We start from the raw sequence: 12,905 nt of genomic DNA on the forward strand, positions 1-12,905 counted from the left end.
TTATAGCTTCCTTCTCTAAGTGTGTGCCGGGCAAGGGGCTGGCTCTTTGTGTATAGTTTATCACTTTTAAACCTCATGGCCACTCTGGAAGTCTGGGTATTGGTACCCATTTCCAGATAAAGAAACTGAGGACCAGAGAATTCAGTTTGCCCAGGTTGATCAAGAGGAGTGATTTTGTGTCTAGATTGTTTCGTATGAACCTCAGCTATGTAAACCCAAACCGCCAATCTAGAAGAAACTGGGAAGTGCTCAAATAGCTGAAATAACGATCTCAAAGCCCTTGTGCTATAACGCCCAAGGCTTTTGCCTTCTATACAAAAGAAGTAACCTGGCTTTCGGATTCCATAATGAATAGAAAATAGGAGGGACATGGTGCGAAGAAACAAAGGGGTCCACTAGCAGCAAGCAATTTGGGTGCTGACGAGTTGATGGGTGCAGCACACCAACATGGCACAAGTATACATATGTAACAAACCTGCACGTTATGCACATGTAGCCTAGAACTTAAAGTATAATAATAAAAAAAATTAAAACCAACTTTCTATAAATGTCAAAAAAAAAAAAAGAAAAGAAAAGAAATAGTAGCCGACAGCCTGGCAGTGAAGGAAGTGACAAAAGAAAAGTTTAAAGCAGACCTGAATCTTAAAGCAATACAATAATTAGCTGAGTGCGGTAGCTCACATCTGTAATGCCAGCACTTTGGGAGGTCAAGGTGGGAGGATCTCTTGAGCCCAGGAGTTCAAGACAAGTCTGGACAACAAAGTGAGACTCTGTCTCTACAAAAAATCAAAACATTAGCCAGGTGTGGTGGTGCATGCCTGTGGTCCTAGCTACATGGGAGGCTGAGGCAAGAGGATCGCTTCAGCCCAGGAGGTCGAGGCTGCAGTGAGCTGTGTCCATACCACAGCACTCCAGCCTGAGTGACAGAGCGAGATCCTGTCTCAAGAAAAAAAAAAAAAAAAAAAAGGAAAAGGCATACAAGAATTTGGGGGGCTTAGCCGGACGCAGTGGCTCACACCTATAATCCCAGCACTTTCAAAGGCTGAGGTGGGCGGATCACTTGAGGTTAGGAGTTCAAGACCAGCCTGGCCAACATGGTGAAACCCTGTCTCTACTAAAAATACAAAAATTAGCCAGGTGTGGTGGTGGGTACCTGTAATCCCAGCTACTGGGGAGACTGAGGCAGGAGAATTGCTTGAACTCAGGAGGCAGAGGTTGCAGTGAGCCAAGATAGTGCCACTGCACTCCAGCCTGGGCAACAGAGTGAGACTCTGTCTCAAAAAAATAGAGCCTTGGGTATACGAGCAAAAACACTATCCTGGCTGAGCGTGGTGGCTCACACCTGTAATTCCAGCACTTTGGGAGGCTGAGGTGGGTGAATCATTGAGGTCAGGATTTCAAGACCAGCCTGGGCAACATGGTGAAACCCTATCTCTACTAAAACTACAAAAATTAGTTATGTGTCGTGGTGGGTGCCTGTAATCCCAGCTACTCGGGAGGCTGAGGCATGAGACTTGCTTGAACTCAGGAGGCAGAGGTTACAGTGAGACTGCACCACTGCACTCCAGCCTGGGTGACAGAACAAGGCTCTATCTCAAAACAAAAACAAAAGCAAACAAAAAATGCCATCTTCCTGGGGTTGCTGGAGAAAATATCACTCTTACAGCCCAGATCAATACCTGAGATATTCTTTCTTTTTTTTTTAGACGGAGTCTCACTCTGTCATCCAGTGGCGCAATCTTGGCTCACTGCAACCTCCGCCTCCTGGATTCAAGCAATTCTCCTGCCTCAGCCTCCTGAGTAGCTGGGGTTACAGGCGCCTGCCGCCAAGCCTGGTTAATTTTCGTATTTTTAGTAGAGACAGGGTTTCACCACATTGGTCAGTCTGGTCTCAAACTCCTGACCTCGTGATCTGCCCGCCTCAGCCTCCCAAAGTGCTGGGATTACAGGTGTGAGCCACCGCGCCCAGCTCGTACCTGAGATATTCTTAAACAGTTATGCATATGCCCTGATTAAGAACACAGGGACGTAAATGATACATTTTAGCAGGAGTCCCAGAAAAAAAAAAAAAGAGTTAAGATAAATACCCTTTTAGAGATTAAACAAGTATGCTTCAGTCACGTGTGCAAAATCAACTTCTGTGGAATGTTGGTGAGAATGTGGAGAAACTGGAGCCCTTGTGCACTGTTGGTGGGAAGGTAAAGTGGTGCAGCTGCTATGGAAAACAGTCTGGCGTTGCCTCAAAAAATTAAACATAGAATTACCATATGATCCAGCAATTCCACTTCTGACTATATCTCAAAAGAATTGAAAGGGACTGGAAGAGATATTGATACACCCATATTCATAGTAGCATTATTCACAATAGTCAAAAGGTAGAAGCAACCCAAGTGTCCGTCAGTAGACGAATGGATAAACAAAATGTGGTCTATGTTCACAGTGGAGGCTGGGCCCGGTGGCTCACGCCTGTAATCCCAGCACTGTGGGAGGCCGAGGAAGGTGCATCACCTGAGGTCTGGAGTTCGAGACCAGCCTGGTTAACATGGTGAAACCCTATCTCTACTAAAAATACAAACTTAGCTGGGTATGGTGGCGAACGTCTAATCCCAGCTACTTGGGAGGCTGAGGCAGGAGAATTGCTTGAACCCGGGAGGCAGAAGTTGCAGTGAGCTGAGATCATGCCACTGCACTCCAGCCTGGGGGACAGAGCGAGACTCCATCTCAAAAAAAAGGAAGGGAAGGCTGGGTGCAGTGGCTTATGCCTGTAATCTCAGCACTTGAGAAGGCAGGAGGATCGCTTGAACCCAGGAGTTCAAGACCAGCCTGGGAGGTAGAAGTTGCAAGCTGAGATTGCGCCAGTGCGCTCTAGCCAGGGCAACAGAGCGAGATCCTGTCTCAAAAAAAAAGAGGGGGGGATCATTCTGACACATGCTACAACATGGATGAACCTTGAAAATATTATACCAAGTGAAATAAGCCAGACACAAAAAGACAAATACTGTATGATTCCACTTATATGAGGTACCTAGAGTAGTCAAATTCATGGAGACAGAAAGTAGAATAGTGGTTGCCAGGGGCTGGAGGGGAGGAGGGGGTGGGATGTCATTGTTCAGTGGGTACAGAGTTTCAGTTTTGCAAATGAAGAGTTCTGTGGATGGATAGCAGTGATGGTAGCACAGCAACATGAATGTCATTTAATGCCACTGAACTGATTAAGGCCGGGCTCAGTGGCTCATGCCTGTAATCCCAGCACTTTGGGAGGCCAAGGTGGGCAGGTCACATGATGTTAGGAGTTCTAAACTGGCCTGGCCAACATGGTGAAACCCTATCTCTACTAAAATACAAAAATCAGCTGGGCATGGTGGTGCACACCTGCAGTCCCAGATACTTGGGAGGCTGAGATTGGATAATCGCTTGAATCCGGGAGGCGGAGGTTGCGGTGAGCCAAGATTGCATAATTGCACTCCAGCCTGGGCGACAGAGCAAGACCCTGTCTCAAAAAAAACCCAAAAAAACTGATTAAGATGGTAAATTTCATGTTTATTTCACTATAGCTTTTAAAGAAATCAACCTGTGTGGAATTTGTCATCTCCCAAGTGGGTATGTGAGTTATTACTGGAATTAAAGTTCAAAATCCTCCAAATCCTTTCTACTTAGCATGGAGGAAGTGTGGACAAAGAGACCCCAGGACCATTTTGTTTCCATTTGACACAAAATAAGCAAACAGAAGTGGGTGAAGGGTGGTTAAAAGCTCAGTTTAGACCGGGCATGGTGGCTTACGCCTGTAATCCCAGCACTTTGGAAGGCCAAGGTGGGCGGATCACCTGAGGTTAGGAGTTCAAGACCAACTTGACCAATATGGAGAAACCCCATCTGTACTAAAAAATACAAAATTAAGTGGGCGTGGTGGCACATGCCTGTAATCCCAGCTACTCAGGAGGCTGAGGCAGGAGAATTGCTTGAATCCAGGAGGCGGAGGTTGCTGTGAGCCGAGATTGTGCCATTGCACTCCAGCCTGGGCGACAAGAGCGAAACTCCATCTAAAAAAAAAAAAAAAAATTGCTCAGTTGGGTACTGACTGTGGGGTATCCCTCTTTCTCTGAGAAGGAAAGGTGATAACTTCCCGTAGGGACTCCCAGTGCTAGTTAGCACAACAGGAAGTTTCCTGGGCAGTGTGCACCTAGTAACAGACTCTCTCTGTTCTGTCCAGGTTGCCTTTTTCCTCTACAATGGGGTGTCGCTAGGTCAATTTGTACTGCAGGTAACTCATCCACGTTACTTGAAGAACTCCCTGGTTTACCACCCACAGCTGCGAGCACAGGCTTGGCGCTACCTGACATACATCTTCATGCATGCAGGGTGAGTACCTGTCTTCTTTTGCTCTGTCAAAAGACCCTACAGAAAAACAAGTGGCCAAGATAGCCTGGATTGAAATATAGTTTTTAGTTTATTTTTATCTACTTGGACACAGGATTTGAGATGGCTGCTTGAAACTCATTTAATACCAAAATTATGTAAATTATTGAGAGTGAATGGGAAAGGGAAAAATATATAAGAAGGAAAATGCTAAAAGCCAGCAGTGAGAACAGCACACACATACACAGCATTTGATTCCATGTACTTGCTAGAGGTGGCTTGAAAATTTATTCTAGTGCTTCCTAGTGGCTTCCTAGAGCTTTTGCTTTGGCCACTAGAGCAAAAAGGGATGTCAAGCCACCAGATTTATTGTCCATAACTGTGTGAGTGCCCTCACTGTGTGTGAGTTCCTCCCAGTCTGGTCTCCATTTAGATAGAGGGTCTTCTTGAGGAACTCTGGCGATAATTATGGTTTCTATTTATAGAGCCCTGTAGCCTATTTTGGGGCTGGAGCACAATCAGTTTTCACTGGTGCCTCCCACTTCATGATAAAAACCTACCAGCTGGCTAGGTGACCACCCAGGTCCATGTCCCTTGAGCAGCAGTCCGGAGGCTTTCATATGGTAGAAGCCCTTTGATGGGAGAGGAGAGACCCCAGACACCAAGCCTTTGTGGTGTCTTCTCTTCTGCAGCCTCTCCAGAGAAGTGAAGGAGCTCACAGTTAGCCTGGAGAAAGCCCTGGGGGTGCCTGGCCCTGGAGTGGGAACTGGGAAGGGGGTGACTCTGGCCCCAATGACGCCATCATTCCCATTGCTCAGCAGAAAGACCCGCAATGACCAAGAGGGTTGACCCATGAGCCTCCCTTCCCCAGAGCCTCTAAAGCAGGTGCAAGAGCTAATCGCGAATTGGCTGCACCTGCAGGGGAGGGTGCTTTCTGGTGAAGAGACCTGAATGAACGCCTCTGCTCGGGCGAAGATTACCATTGGTATAGGCTGCTCACCTTGTCTGGCTTGCCCCAGGCTTCGATCTCACAGGGATAAGGAGCAGCAGGATGGCTGTCATGCTTCACTCACATCCACTCATAAGCCAGGGGTGACAATAGACACGGGGATTTCCCTGCCCAGGCATCCCAAGCCAGTGGCCGCACGTGGGTTGGGACTGTCTGCCTTCTTTGCAGGACTGCCCCCTGACTTCTCTTGGGGCCTCAGGCTGAGGAAGGAGAATAGCCAAAGCCTCCTTGCTCCGTCCTCTGCCTCCTGGAGCCAAAAACAGTGTGCTCACAGTGGACAGGGCTTGGATGCCCGCAGCTGAGGCCTAGAGGGCTGGCCATGGGCCTTTCTCCAGTAGTTCCTTTGATGGGTCAACGCCTGCCAGGAAGAGTCCTGGGAGGATTCTCCAGGTCTATGGATTTTGAACAAGGGGCTCTTGCCTGGTGTAACAGAGATAGCAGTAGATAGGAGATAGGGACAGCTGGCCAGCATCTAGGGAGATCGCAGCAAAGTGACCTGTTGGCCAGGTGTATTGATTGGCTCACACCTGTAATCCCAGCATTTTGGGAGGCCAAAGTGGCAGGATCACTTGAGGCCAGGAGTTTGAGATCTACGTGGGCAACATAGTGAGACCTTATTTCTACGAAAAATAAAAAACTTAGCCAGGCCAGGTGGTGCTTGCCAGTAGTCTCAGCCACTCTGGAGGCTGAGGTGGGAGGATCGCTTGAGCCCAGGAGGTCAAGGCTACAGTGAGCCAAGATTGCATCGCTGTACTCCAACCTGGGAAACAGAGTGAGACCCTGTTTCAAAAAAAAAAAAAAAAAAAAAAAGTCACCTAAAAAAAAGTGACCTGTTACTCAGAGACACACTGTAGGCCTGGGAATCCAGAAGCCAGTGTGGTAAAGAAGAGCTCAGATTAGGAGGCAGGAGCCCTGAGTTCCTCCCCTGGCCTCTGCTAGTCTTAGGTTCTGAGACTGTAAAACAGGGCATGGTTCTAGAAAAGCCTGTAAGGCCCCTCCGCCTGGGAATCTGATGTTGTCACTCAGTTCTCTTTCCAGTGACTTCTCCTGACACCTCTAATCTCCCTAGAATCCTTTAGGTAGCAGTCAGTGGTGGGTAGAAGATTCTAGCATAGTAGGAATTTAGGACACAGCCTAACCTGCCTGAACTACCTCGCAGGTGCACTCCTGAGTAAGCAGGTGCCCATGTGTTGCCCACAGTTCCTCTGCAGCACAGCTGGGCCTCCAGGCAGGGCCCTGTGGCCAGCAGCAAGGCGGAGACCCAGGCAGGGCCCAGGCTCCCTGTTAAAGGCTGTTACTCCCTGACATACAGCATCCCCTGGGAGCTTCCCGGGGGATGTCTGCTCAATTTAAATGAGACAGTGGGTGTTAAAGTGCTGTATAAAGTTGGAAGCACCCGATTGATTTAGTGATAGTCATGTTACAATCTTTTCTGGTAATATGCACACAGCTAGACACCCCACAATTTTAGCAGCAAGATCTAGTCACAGGTAGTATAGGGAGGCAGGCGTTCACAGGGTCAGAAAACCTGGGGTCCCATCTCCCAGTCCTGAGGATTTTGGAGCAGAATAGTTCTCTCTTTTTTTTTTTTTTTTTTTTTTTTTCCTGAGATGGAGTCTCACTCTGTCACCTAGGCTGGAGTGCAGTGGCATGATCTCGGCTGACTGCAGCCTCCGCCTCCCAGGTTCAAGCAATTCTCCTGCCTCAGCCCCCCAAGTAGCTGGGATTACAGGCGCCTGCCACCACCCCCAGCTAATTTTTGTATTTTTAGTAGAGACGGGGTTTCATCATATTGGCCAGGCTGGTCTTGAACTCCTGACGTCATGATCCACCCACCTCGGCCTCCCAAAGTGCTGGGATTACAGGCTTGAGCCACCGTGCCCGGCCTAGGTCTCTTCTTATACCAGGAAAGAGAAACCTCCCTTTAATTGACTTTAAGGGAAAACTTTGAATTATTAAGTTATAAGATGTATCTTTAATGCCTGCACTTGTTTTGAGAACATATTTTTCTTTAAACATCCGTAGCTCTTACAAATAGAGCCAGAACATGGCCGGGCACAGTGACTCATGCCTGTAATCCCAACACTTTGGGAGGCCAAGGGGTGGATCACTTGAGTTCAGGAGTTCAAGACCAGCCTGCCCAACATGGTGAAACCCTATCTCTACTAAAAATACAAAAATTAGTCGGTGTGGTGGCACATGCTTGTAATCCCAACTACTCGGGATGCTGAGACAGGAGAATTGCTTGAACCCAGGAGGCAGAGGTTGCAGTGAGCCAAGATCATGCCACTGCATTCCAGCTTGGTTGACGGAGTAAGACTCCATCTCAAAAAACAAAACAAAACAAAACAAGAACAAACAAACAACAAATAGAGCCGGAACGACCACATGACCCAGTGAATGAAGCAGGTCAGGCAGATTAGAGACCTGAGCTGTTGTCTCAGCATGGCCACTAACTGTGACTGGTCATTATCTCTGAGCCTTGTTTTTTCACAGGTTAACTGATGGAGTTGCTGGATCTTTTTTTTTTTTTTTTTGAGACAGAGTCTCGCTGTGCTGCCCAGGCTGGAGTGCAGTGGTGCGATCTCAGCTCACTGCAACCTCTGCCTCCCAGGTTCACGCCAATCTCCTGCCTCAGCCTCCTAAGTAGCTGGGACTACAGGCACCCACCACCACACTGGCTAATTTTGTTTTTGTATTTTTAGTAGAGGGGGGTTTCACCATGTTAGTCAGGATGGTCTTGATCTCCTGACCTTGTGATCTGCCCACCTCGGCCTCCCAAAGTGCTGGGATTACAGGTGTGAGCCACTGCGCCCGGCCTTTTTTTTTTTTTTTTTTAAATTTAAGAGACGGGGTCTCACTATGTTGCCCAGGCTGATCTTGAACTCCTATGTTCAAGTGGTCCTCCCACCTTGGCCTCTCAAAGTGTTGGGCTTACAGGCGTGGGCCACTGCGCCCAGCCTAGTTGCTGGATCTTGACTGTGGTTAGTCTGTCTCACTGTGCCAACTGAAATGCTGCCAGTCATCGCCCAGGCCTTGCACATGTGTTCCTGTCCCATCTGGAAGGAACACTCTTTCCAAGATGGTCTGAATTGTCATTCCTTCCCCTAGACCATGAGCTCCTCAAAGGCAGAGATGGTGTTGTTCACTCCTGGATCCCTGGCATCTTGGGGGATGCAGGTGTTTGTTGAATGAATGAATGAATGAATGAGTGAGTGTAGTCTCTCTGTCACAGGATAGAACACCTGGGACTCAATGTGGTGCTGCAGCTGCTGGTGGGGGTGCCCCTGGAGATGGTGCATGGAGCCACCCGAATTGGGCTTGTCTACGTGGCCGGCGTTGTGGCAGGTAGGCAGGTAGGCCCTGTGTCCACAAAGGCACATTGCCCCAGGGTGGGGTGGGAGACCCTGTGGGGTGGGTCCAGGACACACAGAAGATCCTCATCTCCAAGGCTCCTGACTTACCGGGCTGTCCTCCAGGCACACGCACCTCCCCAGGAGGCTGGAGAGGGGACTGCTGCCCAGAGAGGGAGGTGTGTGGCAGGACGGGGGAGGAGAGCACTGGATTTGGGACAGGCTGGCCAACCGACTCTCAGTCTCACACCACCATGTGGTAGCTTCTGAGCTTGGGGAAATTTCCTAACCTCTTTTGGCCATGTTAAGCTTTAAGAGGGAACTAATGAGATCTGCCTATAGGGTTGCTCGGAGGGTGGAGTGAGTGAGGCAACAGATGGAACAACAGTGCTCTGATAACTGCAAGGGCACAGTGAGATCCCCAAGGGGGAATCAAAGGGGTGAGTGGAGCCAGGTACCGTCCTGGCCGCATAGCACCTGTCCCCAAAAGGAGAGCTGGCTGCTACCCAGACCAACCGCAGTTCCCTTGCCTGACCCACTGCTGACAGGGAGTCTGGCCTAAGAGGCAGTGAGCCCTGGCTCCATCTGAAGGCGTCTGGGCCTCCAGCTGACTGGGCACACATGTGGCAGGTGATCATCCTTCATGGATAGTGGCCAGAGTGACTTCCAGTGAGCCTTCCACCTTCTGCCCCTCCCCAGTGGGAGGTGAGGTGGGTGAAGTGAGCTGGGGAGAGCGTGGCTTGCCCCTCCCCAGTGGGAGGTGAGGTGGGTGAAGTGAGCTGGGCAGAGCGTGGCTTTCTGCAGGAAGAGTCTGCCAGCCAGGCCTCTGAACATGAGGATCTCCCTCGTGATGTCTCCAACTTTATTGCCAGCTGTTTTTTTTTTCTTTTTTTTTTTTTTTTTTTAACAAGGTTTGCCGCTTCAGCTCTTCAGCTTGACAGCTGTGCCCAAGGGAGCTTTGTGTGTATGTTTAAGTAAGATCTTAATCCTTTCTGAGTGGTATTAAAGTTGTCATCAGGAGAGCCGGGCAGTGTCAGCCTTGTAAACAAGAGGCAGGCAGGGACCCTGGGAGTAACTGAAGTGGTTTCAGAAATCAAAGAGGAAGGGTCCCACCCCACCTACAGGAGGCTGGTCTGCTAGTGCATGAACCCTTGACCCGGAAGATTCACCCTGCACCATCTCCTTCGCTCCTGTATGCACTGAGGTTAAAATCACTGGCACCTTGGACAGCACCCCTGCAAGCCCCTCCCAGAATCCAAGGCTCACCGCGTCCTTGAACAAAGGGCTAATGAGCATCTCTAAGTGCCAGACTTGTTCAGCCACCCACACACCCCCTAATCCTGACATCTGAGGATTTATAGCCCCATTTTCCGTACCTCAATACCCAGAGACCCAGATGTCAAATAGCAAGGAACAGGGAAGACATTAATAACATTTGCAGCCTTAGTATTCAATTAGATGGGAATGCCAATAACCTAGAAGACAAAAACAAGATTCAAACGGACTCAGACCTCACCCAAACCAGGTGACATGCAGTGGGGGGACATTGTAGGTGTCACCTCCCCAGTGACACCAGTGCAGAGTGGGAAGATTCAGACAGAAGCAGAGCTCATCACCTGAATGTGAGCATGTAGGGCTGTATCATTGAGCACATGGCATGCACTGTTCTGTCTGAGTCATTGATTAAGACCAGAGGGCACTCTGGTCACCACACATGTCACTGATCTCTATGATTGAGTTGATTGATCTGCCTCTGCTGTCTACCCTTTCCTGTCCTCCCAAGCTCTCCTCTGAGAGGGGAGCTGGTTTACAGCTAGCCAGCCCTGGATTGGACGGGTGGCAGTTATCAGTGCCTACCATATGCAGGCCGTAATTCATCCACACGACAACGCTACAAGGTGGACACTATTGCTCTCCCCCAGTACGGATAGGAAACCAAGGCTTAGAGGGCTAAGTGACTCGCCCAAGAAGACACAGTTAGACAGTGGTGGAGCTGGGCACACACCCAGGCTGTTTGACCCCCCAGGCTGTGATCTCAACCACTACAATAGTGTGACGAGAACCAAAAGATGGGCCCTGTCCTTTTTGCAGTTAATTTATTGTCAGAAACCAAGGCAGACCAGGTGCAGTGACTCACACCTGTAATCCCAACACTTTGGGAGGTCAAGGCAGGAGGATCACTTGAGTCCAAGAGTTCGAGGTCAGCCTGGGCAACATAGGGAGACCCTGTCTCTACAAAAAGCTTTTAAAAATATTAGCTGGGCATGGTGGTGTAGGCCTGTAGTCCCAGCTACTTGGGATGCTGATGCAGGAGGATTGCTTGAGCCCAGGAGTTCAAGGCTGCAGTGAGCTGTGATAACACCACTGCACTCCAGCCTGGGTGACAGAGCAAGACCCTGTCTCAAAAAAGAAAGAAAGAAAAAAACCAAAGGAGACCTTAATAGATGTCCGGCAGCCTTACTCTCTAATTCCTGCCCAGTGAAAGTGTTTCCAACCCACACTTTGTAACGAGGATAGCTAACCTCTACGGAGCATATACGTGCTCCAGGCATATGATGAGGGGTTCGCGGATGTTCATGGATGCTATTCTCATCACAGCCGGTGGGTACTGTCACTCCCATTTCACAGGCAGCCCAGAGAGGTGAAATGACTTGTAGATTTGCTTACCTGAGAAGTACTACAACTAGGGAGGAGCCCTTCCCAAGCCCTGTGCTTCTAACCAATGCTTGAGGCCAATGTGCAAATTACTTATGGCTAGCAATTATATGGCACACAATGTAGGTATTTTAAAAACCTGTATCTTGGGCCAGGCAAAGTGGCTCACTCCTGTAATCCCAACACTTTGGGAGGCGGAGGTGAGGGTATTGCTTGAGGCCAGGAGTTCAAGACCAGCCTGGGCAACATGATGAGACCCCATCTCTACCAAAAAAAAAAAAAAATCAATATCTTAAATGCATCACCAATCTTATATTACAGATTGTATAGATTACTAACCACATGTGCATCCCCAGAGCCTAGCACAGGGCTTGGCACATGTTAGGCAATAAATATTTGTAGAATAAAGGAAAGTGGCCAGGCCTGGTGGCTCACACCTGTAATCCTAGCACTCTGGGAGGCCGCGGCAGGCGGATCACGTGAGATCAGGAGTTCGAGACCATCCTGGCCAACATGGTGAAACCCTGTTTCTACTAAAAATACAAAAATTAGCCGGGCATGATGGCGGCATCCGTAATCCCAGCTTCTCAGGAGACTGAGGAAGGAAAATTGCTTGAACCTGGGAGGCGGTGGTTGCAGTGAGCCAAGATCGCATCATTGCACCCCAGCCTGGGCAACAAGAGTGAAACTCCATCTCAAAAAAAAAAAAAGGAAAGATATGTAAATAAAGTTATATTACTTAAAGATAAATGTTCCGCCAATTTTGGGATTTTTCTTAAGGCCAAAGAAGATGTTGAAGAACACCTGCTTTAAGTTTTTCTGGGCTAAAATTATCACAGCTGTACACTATGGCAAAGTTGCCAGTTTATCTGTGTGCTGGCATGAACTTGGAATTTTGGGGTGCGGGATACAGAATTTGTAATCCTGAACTAAGGCCCATGGGTTGCCTCTGTGCAGAGGTGTGGCGTGTCACTCCAGTTCATTCTCTCCTGGTCCTCTGCCCCCATGACCTCTGTGGAATTCATACTGGTCTTATCTGCCTGTACCTGTTAGGATCGTTCAGAGCTTGTGAAGGGATTCCTCCCTGACCCACACTTCCTGCCCAGGGAGGGCCTTTATTACTGTGTTTATGTGTACACAGCCCCATGTTTGTCTTTGGTCTCTCCCAGTTGCTCTAGTCCAGGCCTCACCTGCAGTCACTGAAAGTCTTTGCTTTTTTTGTTTTTTGAGGTTTTTTTGAGACGAAGTCTTGCTCTGTCATCCAGGCTGGAGTGTAGTGGTGTGATTTCAGCTCACTGCAACCTCTACCTCCCAGGTTCAAGTGATTCTCATGCCTCAGCATTCCGAGTAGCTGAGGCTATATGTGTGTGCCACCATGTCCAGCTAATTTTTGCATTTTTTTTTTTTTTAGTAGAAATGGGGTTTCACCATGTTGGCCAGGTTGGTCTTGAACTTGTGATCTCAGGTGATCTGCCTGCCTCAGCCTCCCAAAGTGCTGGGATTACAAGGATGAGCCACCACACTGGCCCAGA

At 48.9% G+C, this 12,905-nt stretch overlaps 1 protein-coding gene across 4 annotated transcripts in view; it reads left to right on the plus strand.

Moving 5' to 3' along the window:
* RHBDL3 (rhomboid like 3) overlaps positions 1-12,905 on the plus strand; it is a 58,010-nt gene that overhangs the window by 23,558 nt on the left and 21,547 nt on the right. For all 4 annotated transcript variants that reach the window (XM_025361351.1, XM_025361352.1, XM_025361353.1 and 1 more), the window contains 2 exons: positions 4,211-4,359; positions 8,601-8,713. In XM_025361351.1, the coding sequence (XP_025217136.1) occupies positions 4,211-4,359; positions 8,601-8,713 (262 nt within the window). The remainder of the gene's footprint in view (positions 1-4,210; positions 4,360-8,600; positions 8,714-12,905) is intronic.

This window comes from Theropithecus gelada, chromosome 16 (assembly GCF_003255815.1).
Source record: "Theropithecus gelada isolate Dixy chromosome 16, Tgel_1.0, whole genome shotgun sequence".
NCBI lineage: Eukaryota > Metazoa > Chordata > Mammalia > Primates > Cercopithecidae > Theropithecus > Theropithecus gelada.